At 40.6% G+C, this 13,593-nt stretch overlaps 1 protein-coding gene across 1 annotated transcript in view; it reads right to left on the reverse strand.

The window, feature by feature from the left end:
• The window catches only part of FHIP1A (FHF complex subunit HOOK interacting protein 1A), a 39,090-nt gene that overhangs the window by 7,411 nt on the left and 18,086 nt on the right, over positions 1–13,593 (reverse strand). The window contains exons 5-8 of the mRNA XM_072862644.1: positions 8,789–8,956; positions 5,013–5,092; positions 3,372–3,559; positions 1,828–2,868 (exon numbers count right to left, since the gene is read on the reverse strand). Coding sequence (XP_072718745.1) covers positions 1,828–2,868; positions 3,372–3,559; positions 5,013–5,092; positions 8,789–8,956 — 1,477 coding nt within the window. The remainder of the gene's footprint in view (positions 1–1,827; positions 2,869–3,371; positions 3,560–5,012; positions 5,093–8,788; positions 8,957–13,593) is intronic.

Raw genomic sequence — 13,593 nt, forward strand, 5'->3', positions numbered from 1 at the left:
TGGAATGAGAATCAGAGGACATAAGCAGAGTTTGCAAGCCTTGTAAGAAACAGGGTAAACAGATGAGAACTCAAAAATTATTCCTTTCCTGACTGTGCATCTCTATGTGGCCATGAAGTCAAGCACTGATGGGGGGGGGGGGTGGGGGGTGGGGGTGTGTGGCGGCGTGGTGCGGAGGGCAGAATATAAATTCCTGTTCCTGAACACCACATTCTTTCTTGCTCAGGGGAAAATAGGGATGATAGTATTTAATTCTTTTAAACTGGACATAGACACCAATAGGATATTTTCTTCATAGATCTGTAGGCCTGAAGAGAGCATCTTGGCACTGCTGACACTTACTGGGTATGGGAACCTCTGTCTGCTTATCGATTCTGCAGAGAAAGCCCCATCCCATGACAGCATTCCAAAATAGTGAAAGCAACCAAAAATCCTTATCACACACATCTACAAAGATAATACAGCATTCCAAATGAAATATATTATTATATTTGAAAGACACTGCAATCTCAACATTTCTGAGGTATTGTTATGAGCACCTCCTTACTTGCAATCACCAAGATCTCCATTAAAGCGAGGTAAACAGCCTAAGAGTAAAACATGTTGTGGATGGGGAGCAAACAGCAAGGCTTTTTGTGTTTTTTTTTTTTTTTCTTCGCCTTTGTTTTGCTCAGTTGTGGGGGTTTTGTGGGGTTGGGGGGGGGTGGGGTGGTGGTTTTGGTGTGGGTTTTTTGGAAAGGCACAAATGGAGGGAGGGACTAGAAGAATGAGAGACAGGGACATTTTTGAGCTACATTTGACAGCAGATAATGGGAAACAGAAAGGTTTGAATGTGATTACCTTCTGGTACAAGGAAATTGCCACCACAGCAAATATAGCAAATTGACTGAAAAACAGGCTGAATTTTTCAATTAAGAAACAGTGCCAGGCATGCTGGCCACAGCTGACCAGAACAGGCTGCATTTCAATGGACACAAATGAATGTTTTCCCCCTCCTTTCAAATGAACAAGAAGCCATCTCATAGAGGTTTTGGTTTGGATGAGAAAACCTAGAGACATTATTATTTTTTATTATTTGCTTTACTGTGGTACCTAGGAGACCTAACTAAAGGTCAGGAGCCCACTGTGCAAGGAGCTGTACAAATACAGATCAAAAGCCCACTCTAACCTCCGGTAGCACTGTCATTCCTGAATGGCTTGGACGGTCTGCAGAGACCAAGCTTAAATTGCTGCCTGGCACAAGACAGAAAAGCATACCAACAGCGAGGGCAGACCTGACATTGGAGGAACAGGATGCCAGGGCAGAGCATGGAGACAGGAACGTACAGACATGGCACCAGTGCTGCCACCTCGTGCTGAAATGTGAAATAGCAGAGAGGAAAAAAATGGCAACGTGATACCACATCCATAGCATCAGAGATGAAGGCCACCAGAAAAACACATTATTTACTTGGGCTCTGTATATTAGAACAGTTACTCCAATCCCCTTTCAACTGAAAAAGCTTTCTCTAGAATAATGGAGCTCTCACATACAAACAACATAACCCCTGCTCAAGATCTTAAACAATTACAAAAAAAAGCAGCCAAAAAAAGCCCTTGAGCCACCACCATTTGCTGTCACCACACTGACTGCTCTGCTCTACTTTCACGTTGGCGCTCTCACTCTCCTTGGACCGGTCTCAGCTATTTGGGGTATACCCTCTTTAGTGCCAGGACTGTTCCTTTCTCTATGCTTGTGCTGTGTGCCACAGTGTGATCTCATTTGGCCACCTTTAATCACCATGCCTTCCTGTACTTGTTATGTATGTAATTAACAGGACATTCCACCTGTAAATGGAGCACTCTGGCTCCTCGCAGAGTGCTTGGGAGAGATATCCTCCTTTGGTCCAAAGGGAGATGACATGCTCTCTGCAGAAGGGGTGTCTGTTGAGAAATTCTCAAAGTCCTCCTCCTCTTCTGCAAGAGAGAGAGGGTCGGGAGTATCCAACTTCTGCTCCTCCAAGCTTGCACTGTTTGGATCCAGTTCCTTAATAATTTTGTCATACTGCGCAATGAAATCCTCACCATCTGTGCTCAGCAGTCTTACACTTAAGTTACGATCTGCCTCCTGAGGAGAAAGCTTCAACTCTAAGTCTGGCTGTGGATCAATCTCAATCATTTTCTGGTTTATTTGTTCTTTCATTACACCTTGAGTCAAGCTGGAATTTCTCTTACTGTGCTCATCCAAGTCCATTTCCAGTTGGCTCTTTGCAAGAGGCCCATTGGCTACAGTCTGGCTTTGGACCTCATATTCTCTGGCTACATTTGAAGTTTTCTCCTTGCAGTTGTCATCGTCTTGAGTATCCTTCTGGGCACATAACCTGTAAACCATAACATCATCCTGAAAGTCTGATTCCTCTATGTAAGATCCTTTGATGAGCATGATGGCATTTTTTTTCATTTCTTGAATGTGTTTTGGTGGCTCTGCAGGTGGCTGCATCTCTGTGCTTCCCAGATCATCATACGGTTGCGGTGAGCTCACATCAGAACCAGGAGAAATCCCTGTGTCATAGCTATCATCCCATTCTAGCTCCAGCTGCATCTTCTCACTGAATGGAGTTACTAGAGAGGAGCTACATATGCTAGGTGTCCTTTGCTGGAGCCGAAACATGGGGTGTTCCACATCTGTACTGTTCTCCTCAGCAAGTGTTTGGATAAAGGTGTCTGGATCAGGGTTTACTCCATCATACAAGGCAGACCAAACTTTACAATCTTTCAGACACTGCAGGATAGCTTCTTGAGCTTCCCCCAGGTACTGCAAGTAGCTGATGTCCACAGCTCTTCCATATTCCACAATGCAAGTAGATTCAGAAAAGCGTCTACCAGAATCTGAAAGTAAAGAAGATTACTCATACCATGACATAATAAAACAACCCAAAAGCTCTCTACTACAAGGCAGCCACTAAGACATGGCAGGTAGAGTCTTTAGTCCCAACCATCCAATAAGGCAGGAAGATCAAAGCATAAACATTAAGAGATTTGCTCATAAACATACATGACTTGTTCCTATTGCCAAGAGAGAGCTGTAACTCAAGATTTCTGAGAGACCAGCCTGCATTCAAACCTTAAAACAGTGACCACTCTGAAGCAGCAAGAGTTGCAGTCATCTATCTGTATATTACTTTCATGAATGCATATTCAAGTTGGATAGCTGCTAAAATTTCAATAGACCTGGACACATGGAAGGAATTAAATAAGCTTTGCAGTCCAGGCTTGCCCAGTTTACTGTTGCCCACATTTCCTACCCCTCCCATCCTTCCCCACCTCCTCCCATGAGCTGCTACCAAATCAAACTCCGTTCATGACCTGGTCTTCCCCTGAACACCAATTACCTTTAGTTTGTGCTGCTTTCGTCCATAGAATATAGTCTTTTCCTTGGCTTTCAAGTGTCAAGGTGATCCCAGTGGAGCAGCAGACTGGTGTCAGGGCAAGCAGTTTTGCAGCAGATACAGAATAACAGTCTCTCTCTTTCACAGCCCACCGCTGGCTCAACATCATGTGGTTACATGGGATCAGATACCTGAAACAGCAGTGTCCAGCATTACTCCATTGTCCTTTTGTGTTAGAGAAAGCAACAACATACAAAATTCCCCTCCCGCTTTCCTGCCCTCTCCAAATTAAGAAACAATAATAATAATCTTGACAGTGATCCCTATTCTAAACCTCTCAAGAGCATGAAACCCTGACTCTTTATATTGTGAAAGTACGGTTTGATGAGGAACTGTCAAGACAAGTAGAGACAGGATATCAGTTGCATCAGAATGGGGAAGTGAACAGTCCTTTGCAGGTGAGAGAAAACTTGCTTTAAGAAGGCATGGAGGAGGCATGTGATGGGCAGATGTCAAAGCCCAGCAGGGTGGTTTGGTCCCACTATGAATGAGTTCTGTCTCAGAATTCTGAGTTTATTTGTCTTCCTGGGAAAACCAGAGAGAGACAGTTTACACGTACCAGGCAAGCAGCCAGCAAAAAGGAGGGAAGGGTCAAAGTGTTTTACTGCACTAGATCACGACTGAGCTCTCAGGCAGAGGAGGGAATAAGCTATGGGGAGTATAAGGAATAGAGGAAGCAGAGTCTTCTTTAGAGCACTTTTGTTCAACTTTTTAAGAGCACTTTATTAAGAGCCTCAGCGTTAACTGGGCTGATGTTTTGCCATTTAAAATGCAAACAAATTCTAAAGGGTTCCCTAAATAAACAAAAAGGAGATTAAATACAGGACTCTATTGCTGTTAGAGTGGCAACATACTTGAGTTCACAGAGGTCCTAACAGCATTCCCAGGCGCAACACTCAGAGCTATAGGGAATTTCACCTTAATGCCTGTGGGTGGAGGGACAGACAATATCTGAAATGTTCATGTGATCTACGGTGCTAAAAGCCCAATTTAGTTACAGCAATATTTCCAAATAAATCATCAATTCGCATCTAATACACACACCAAAATTGTGGCTATTCTGACGCAACACATAGAACCATCAGTTAAAAGCAAAAATAGTCAATGCATTTAGTACATTACAGAACAATCTACCTACAACAGTTCAGGAACCTGCAGTATTCTCAGTGAGAGAGGAATCAAAGATGTGGAAAACAACAAGAAAGAAGGTGGAAGCTGCAAACAAGTATATAGCTCTGTATCACAGTGTATAATACACTAGAGAAAACATGCAGGAGAGAAGAATTATACATTTAGAAGCAGGGAATAAGCAGTTTGGAGGTGATAAATATATTCTTAGCTTCTCTTCTCTCACTTTTATAGAAATAAATCACAAGAAAAATCTCTTGCTCCTGAAGATCACAGGACGTAAATCACACTTCTTCAGGTCTGGTAGACTTTTGTCAGGATCATAAATATTCTTATCTCTGTAGTTGCTTGGATTTCTGCTCTCTTGGAGAACTCTCATCCAGCTCTGCATCCATAGGCAGAGACTGTATGTTCCAGAATTAGGATGAAGAGTGGAAAAAGGAGTTTGGGCTTTACCTTAATACTAGCTGTAACATCACATCTTCACAATGCAAACCAATGAGTGTTCTGAACAATGCCAAGGAGACCACACAGAGCTGGAAAGTGATAAATGTTGTCAGTTTTTCATCTGGAAATTGTACCTTTCCAATCTTCCCTGCATACTACACTACAAAATGCTCTGCCAGAACATCATGCTTTATAAGACACTGTTAGTATGAGACTTCATTTTGTCAGCACCCCATGGGATTTTTTTTTTTAAAGTTGTCTAGAGCTATATATGTAACGTTACATTTTAACAAAATACAATCCAGAATTTTCCTTCAAATAAGCTATAAAAAAACCCAACAGTACTTTACCAGTCTTTAATGTTATTCAAATTTACTAATTTAACTCAGCATGAAGTGAACCCTGTAACTTCCAAGATAGTGTTAGTTTTTACCTCTGACATAGAATTTGAACCAACTAAAGGTCTTTTCTGAAAGAAAATTTATAAACCACCTCAATTTTCTGTTGCTTTAAGGAATGATTAGTGTTCTACTCATTAAGAAGCAGAATGCTTCTATACATATAGCTTAATTACTGATATAGACCAGGACTAAACAAGTCATTTTTATCCAATCTACTCCATATGGAGTGTTCACAACCCCGCCACTACAGGTCACTTGAACTGCTGGGAACCATAGCAAGGCCTGAAGATCCTTTCTGTGAGACCAGGAAAAAGGAAAGAAAAATAGGATTCCTCATTGGAATTGCATGCTTGCCTTTTTGGCAAAGGTCTGATCAAATGTACCCATAACTAGGTATTTCAGGAGTCACACTCAGCAGAAACAAAAATCATACCCATTCTGTGATAGGCATCCCACTTTCACGCTGGCTTTAGGATAGACTAGAAACATGAACTTCTACAGGCTTTTTTGGTCACTAATTAGACATACACCACTTTCAAAGCCATCATACAGTACATTTCTACCATCATACAGTACATTTCTACCTGCCAGATGCTTGCTGGACTGCATAGTTATGTCCAACGTGGTAGAAGCATGAGCTGTATGCTTTCCGCTGGTTTTCATGGACCACAGCACCATCACATCCCTGCCTCCTAATGCATATTTCCTTGGGCACATTATCCTGCACTGCTCTCTCCTAAAAACAGTATCTCACAGCTGGCTTAGACTCCAGGACCAGGCTGACTCTTGTGAAAATTATTTAGCATAAGTTGACCCTTTGCTAGAGTTTCAAGTTGTTGTTTAAATCTTGCCTCTCCCTATATTAATTATGTAAACTCAAACAATTAATATATTAAATTAATTGCACTTTTCAGTAGCTAACAAAAAACTACAGATATTTCTCCACCTCATTTTTTCAGTCAGTGAACATCCTTTGTAATTCATTCAGGATTAAATCCAGCATCCTGCCTGGGCATGGCTTCTCCTCCACACAATGGAATTTCCTCCTCTTCTCTGCAGTCACTTCCCTTACTCCCACTGTTAAAATGCTCTGTTCTAGCTCTGCAGCAGCACATTGCTACGTTCCTCTCTCCAGCCCATGCTTCCTCAAGAATGTAAATTTAAAGACTCTTTGTTTCACCATTTCCAGTTCTGTCTTTCAGATGAGAGACTCAGCTCCCCTACAACATGATTGGCTGCCCATAGTGACCAAGACTAGATGAACACATATACTTCTTGAAAAATATATATACGTACGTGTATTTTCCCTTACTTGGTAGCTATATCTGTGGAACAGTTAAACAGCAAAGTTTAAGTGAACCTCACTTGATAGCCTCTCAAAAGCAAAAGTTTCTTTGATTGCCTTCCTAGTTTGGTCATTGAACTAACACCCAGAGAACAACAAGAGAAAGGGAAAAAGCACAGAGAAGAGAACCAGGGAATGCTCATGAGCTGGCCTGCAGTGAAGCAAAGTGGAGCTCAAACTCGTTGCCCTGCCACCACTGTCCACTGCTCGTACTAGGAGCCAACAGGAAGTTAGTCCAAGACGTCACATCTACAGAAATAGATGGAGAAAGTAGAAGGGCAAGAGAAGAAGAAATAACCAGAACTGGAGTTTTTAAATAGGAATAGGAGTTGAACAGCTTCACAACAAGCTTTTGGAAGAAGCCAGATCCTTGCGAGAAAGGTGTGTTTTAGCCGGGGGACAGAGTGAAATTCTCATTTCCTCTGTGAAATTTACTGAGAGCCAAGTCTGACTTTTCTTCATACTGTGAAAGTTCAAAAAAAACCTGCTACTGTCTTAAATTTTCCTGTATTTAGGAAATTTCAGTTTATAGGGAAAAATTTCTCATTTGTCTTTGCAACCATATTGCAAATCAGGAATCATCTGAATAAGTAAAGCTAGTGTGGTTTTGTATTTTGTATAAAGAAAAGATTTAATATATGCTCAGGAGACAAAGAGGATAGTATTTTTACAAGTCCTTTTGGCCACCTGTCTGTGCATAAGTTTAACCCTGTGACTTATTAGTAAGTATTTTCATCAATAATAACATATGCAGCTTTTGTGCTACGAAAACACAGAAGGCTGCAGTTCTGGCTTTTGCACTTGGCCAAGCTATACTGCAGAAAACTCATTTAGCATCACAGAACCATTTTGGCTGAGATACTGAGTTGCTCAGGGCTGCAGAATTCTTTACAATTCCTATCTCGTTTGCCTATGGAACAGTAATTAATGATTAGCAGAGACAACAGCATTTGCATTTCTGTCGACAGAAGCTGTATCAGTTTTCGGAGTTAATCCATCTTAGAGATGCAGTAACAGCAGCATATATCCACATTTGCATGCACTCATGTTTCAAAACACATTTCAGATGAAGCTAGTGTCCCCAATACACAAATTTAATGCACATGCTGGTGTTCTGGCTTCTCTTGTACCTGCACTGAAACAATATTCTTTATTTCATCCATGAAGCTGTGCATCACACAAGATGCAGCCAAGACTGCCAGCCAAGCAAGGCTCAGAAGGGTAGTCAGTGCAGCAAGTAGTCATTTTCTCTGTCAGAAGATCCAACTCTTAGCAAAAGTAACTCTACTATCTCTGTCAGCTAGCTCTCCAGCCATTGTGGGGCATTGTGCCTAGGCTGAGGAGGGGCTCACTGCAAATTTGAGATAAACCTTACTACACGGGAGTGAAGGCAAAGAAAAGGAAACAGCAATCTGATCACTTGAGCAAGAAAGAGCCTTTGAATCAAAGAAGAAAGCAGGCAACACCACAGTTATGCAAACATGCTATAACAATACAGACTTGACTCCTGAGAAATATATTGGCAATACTGCAATTCACAACTTGGACCAATTTGGAGACATCCTTATAGGGCGCTCCCATCATCTCCCACAAGGACTATTTGAAAATGCTTGTCGCTTGGCAAAACTCCAAAGATCAAAAATACTCCTCACCACAAGTATATTTATAAGTCCCAGGGTGAGTTATCTATGGCAGCACTAATTCAGCAGTATCCAGAATAAAAATGCTTCCAAATTTACCTTTAATCTTCTAACAGAATCCAGACTCCCAGAAGCCTTCATCCCTCTCTATCCCATTTCCTGTATGTGTGAAACCACCTCACACATTTATCAATTTAGTATAGCGGTAGCTAAATGTCATCACACACACCCACCCCCACCCCCCAAAAAAAAAATTGAGGGGGTGGAGAAATCACACATTTGGGTGGGGAGAGAAAATACCTAGTTAAACAGATACCCACTGAATATATGGAATCTCCCATTTAAATATTTAACCTACATCCATGCTGAGTACCTGAACTTCCTTCCTGCTTGTCTTACCCGGAATGGTGTGTTGATTCGGCTAGTAAGTGTATCTAGGATATGCACATTCTCATGTCGGTGCAGCAAAATAAAACGGAGGAAAATCTTGAGGAGGGCTGGCTCTGAAACACTACGCAAAAAGAGATCCAGGTATGCAGTAGTAGTCATCACTTCTTCCACGGTCACCTACAAGCAAAAATAATGTAAATGCAAACATACCGCACACACAAAATATCCATCCATCCATCCTCTGCAACTGTATTCCTGACAAACACTCTAAGCTCTCCATATATAACACTGCCACAAAAACGTTGAGGTCTTTGCTTTTAAATTTGCAAAGAGCATGCTTCTGAATGACTCACAAGCATTTTGAACCCATTTCTTATCTGTCTTGCTTCCCCAGGAAAAAAAACCTTCCCCCAAACTGGTACCCCAAATCTCACACATACTGAAATACAAAGAGCCAAATCATGCTAGAAGCTCCCCACCACCTTTCTGCCCATGTCAGCTCTTTTGCATCACACTTCTGTCATCCTTCAGAAGCATTTTCAGATGTTGAGAATACCTGCATCTACCACTTTATTAAAAATAAATGACTGAGCACAAAGCACAGTACAAACTCATGGTTCTAGAGTTTAAAGAAAAAATCCCCATTGCTGTCCAGAATTTTGCCACCATTTTCCTTCTTTTTATTTTCCCACAATTCCTCATCTCACTCAATTTTTAAAAGGAGTATGTATATACATACATACACAAACCAAACCCCAAAATCTTTGCTACTGTCTATTTGTATATCAAAATACAATTCAAATATCCATGTGACATTTGCATACCATAACCCACACTGCTCTGCTTCTGGCAATCCTTTGGAGCTTATCTATTCACAGTATGCACTGGCAAAGCACAGAAAATTCCAAAGGCCACCTCTGCACCATGCACTGCTGCTGCAAAGTCAGCTTTTTAAAAATAGTTACCCAGGAACATAATAAGCTTAAGTGTACAAAGATAAACCCTTAAATACAAGAATCTGACTATATGAAAGGAAGTATTAAACATCTTTTGTTTACCAAACTTAGCTGGATAAATGCAAAGACTGATTTTATTAAAAAAAAAGAATCAAAGCTGTCACTTAAGAGCTAAGAGGATTTAGAAAATACTCAGAAGGGCAGCATTTACGTAACATGCTGTAAATATTAAAATCCCTGTTCCATTATGCAGCATGTTAGCCACGTACACAGTAATATCATGCTGCAAACATTCTTTTTAAAGCATTTAAGATCACAAGCTGCTTCTGGCTGGTTACACAGAACATAGGAATGCTGTATGCAGCCTGCAGACCTTATGGAGCGAGAGGACCAATGAGGAGAGCAGAGAGAAGCTCTAAAGTTAAGGTCACTGATTCACTCTCATTCTGAGGCTTTAATCTAATACTCAGCTACACCATCCTTAATACAGTGGGCTATGAGCTCATTTTGGCATTAGAAACAAAGCACCAGTGAAGTAGCAATAGTCGAATTTTTCACCAGGATGGGAAATAAGTTCACCTTCTTGGTTTATTGCATTAAGGTTAGCCAAAATCAAGCAGTAAAATATAACAGTGAAAGGAAAGGAATGAGGCACACTTTCACAGGATCTGTGAACTTTGTCAGGCTAAGTAAGCAACAGCTAGACTTATTTTCTAGATCTGTAGTTGTATGTTCAGTGCTACCAAAACCAGAAATGAGAATATAGTTCTTTCACAAAATAATATCTATTAACATACACTCCAACTTAGAATATAGTTTATGAATTCATTCCTCCTCCTTCCCCCAGAAGAGTCAAGTAAAAAAAAAAAAAAGTTGAGTTACTAGGTTAAGCACCCCAAAGTTACAAATTGCCAGAATTAGCACTGTGGCTACAGCCCTAACTCAAATTCTGTATTACTGTAAATATGATAAAACAAACATGCTTATGCAAATACACACACTTTTCCATAGGACAACTGCCCAGGGAAGTGGCTGAGTCACCGTCCCTGGGGGTATTTAAAAGATGTGTAGACATGGTGATTAGGGACATGGTTTAGTGGTGGACTTGGCAGTGCTAGGTTTACAGTTGGACTTGATGATCTTAAAGGCCTTTTCCGACCTAAATGATTCTATGATTTCAACCACCAAAAAACCTGCTCAGCAAACAAGCCAGGGTTGTGAAACAAAGGAAATTGTTTCTGGTTGCAGCTGAGATTCTTCTTTTTTTTTTGCAATAGCCAAAAGGTGTGGGGACTTGCTGTGGGGTAAAAAAGAATGGTTTTCTGATGAAAGCTGTTGGCTGTTGCCCTGAGAACTGGCTTTTTTGTTTTGTTTTGTTTTTTTTTAATAGCAGCAAACTGTAAAAAGCAAAGCTCAAGAAATCCATCATGTGACATCATTATGATAGCATACAGTCCATCAAAGAGTTTAAACCCTCTGCCAAGGAAAGGCCAGACAGAAGTAATACATTGTTACATCTCTGTGTCACTTCTCCTCCATTCTTTATGGGGAAAAGGAAGCACATACTTGGCTTGAAGGTTTCACAGATGTTTGCTGACAGCAGAAGAATGGGCCTATGTATATGTATCAAATACTGAAGCTGTAAATGAAAGCAAGAAAAGCCAGCAGATTCACAAGGGCAGTGACCTTTTTCTGAAACCAATACTCTTTGGACAACTCATCCTGCATTTGTATCAGTGAGAGAAACCCACATGCTTTTCAGAGTGTGTATCATGAATGAAACAAAGAGCAGGAGAAAGCCAGCTAGAGACTACTCTAGAAAAGAAATGTTCCATTCTGAGAGCGTGTTCAGTGCTCCTAACAGCTTGGGGACTAGACAAAAAAAGAAATCATGTTTACCGTAGCCAACTCTTCACTGATACCACTGAACAGAGCTAGAAGCACCAACCAATGATTAATGAAGCCCAAATAGTTCACAAAGGAGTTACTTATAACCTTGTTAAATCTTAATTGTTTGATTCGAGGTTTTCTGTGCAGGGTGCCACATTACACTTAATTTTTACTTCTTCTTGGGAAAGAAGTTGCTGAATCTGCTTAACCACCTGCTGACCGATGCCCAGCCAGTCCCCAAGCAGCAATCGCTGCCCCCTGGCCAACTCCCCCCAGTTTCTATACTGAGCATGATGCCATATGGTATGGCATAGCCCTTTGGCCAGTTGGGGTCAGCTGTCCTGGCTGGGCCCCCTCCCAGCTTCTTGTGCACCTGGCAGAGCATGGGGAGCTGAAAAGTCCTTGCCTAGTGTAAGCACTGCTTAGCTACAACTAAAATATCTCTGTGTTATCAACATTATTCTCATCCTAAATCCAAAACACAGCACTCTACCAGCTACTAGGAAGAAAATTAACTCTATCCCAGCCGAAACCAGGACACTGAGAAAGAGCGAAGACGACAAAGTTTTGTCAAGGTTTAAATGGATTTGTAAGAATCTTTTCTCATTTTTCAATGAAAACGCACTGCCTTATCCACAACACTCCTTCAAACTTTTGCAATAAATGAAACTAGGATCTATTTCGCAGCTCATTGTGCAACATTCAAAGCAGGCAAGTTAACGCTGTACAAGCGATTTTAATGCTATCATGTTCTAGAAGTTCCAGTGCTCTCAGCATGCCTTTGTGCACAACTTGTCCATACAAACCAGCACAGAGACCATCCTTCTGCTTCCTCACAAGAGTAAATCAAACAAAAATATTGCTTTTCGGCATGTGAAATTAAAGCCATGTATGCAGCTTAGGAAAAAGATCAATTAAGCTGGCAAGCAGGCATCTGTGCTTTTACAATCGTATCTTATTTTGCCACCTTGCGTTCTGGGTTCACTTCTCCCTTTTACCGTATCTGGCCATAAGTGTAACTTCCAAAGACTCGAGGCACCTACAGAAGTATTCAAAAAGGCTAATTTTAGCTCCATGAGGCTAATTTTCCTTTTACTGAATGAGATACATTAGCCTGCTCTAAATGAACCTCTAGAGAACTCACTTTTTTTGCAATTAACTAGAGAAGGACATTGGAGAAATCAGTTACACTAGACAAAATCCAGCCTTGGCAAAAACCCTTTTAACTCTGTAAACCTTTTTGACAGATCACATTATACATAATACATTGAGTGTTGAAAGTGAGACTCGTTCAATTTGTGCAGTTATTATTGAAGATCTCTGCTTTCTAAGATACCAAAGCCACACTATTAAGCTTCATTCACACTACCTGCTCGTTGTCTCTCCTTAAACTAATGTCTTGTGAGACAGATTTGGGGAAAGTAGGGAAATTCTTTCTAATAAATTCAAATCAGTACTTAGGTAAACAACAAAAGCACAAATGCTCCCAGAGAGCAAAACATTTACTACCCATGTCAACCATGTCCACTACAGTCAAATCCTGAGGCAGCTTACAAAAACTTTATATCATTGTAAACATTGATTACATTATAATTTGTCCAATAAAGCTTTTAGCTAGCCCTCAGAATTGAACATCTTTGAAAGGATGATAAAAAGCAAGCCAAAACTTTCACACATCCACAAATCTGATATTTAATTTGAAAATTCTTCACCTCTGATAATTCAAGTATCAAGAAAAATACGATATCAAAGGGAGATGAATAAAATTAAGACATGGTAGTTTTCTAGAAAAGCCCTTTTGTAAGTGAGTAAATTTCAAGCTATGTTTTTATAAAGATATTTCAGCAATATTAAAATCCGCCACGGCCACAATAGCAAAAATAAAAACCCACCAGCAGCATCCCTTGCATTAGATCCTTTCTACTAATGGTAGAGACTAGAGATATCTCTGCTGCTAAGATAAAATTG

Source organism: Ciconia boyciana, chromosome 5 (genome assembly GCF_034638445.1).
Source record: "Ciconia boyciana chromosome 5, ASM3463844v1, whole genome shotgun sequence".
Classification (NCBI taxonomy): Eukaryota; Metazoa; Chordata; class Aves; order Ciconiiformes; family Ciconiidae; genus Ciconia; species Ciconia boyciana.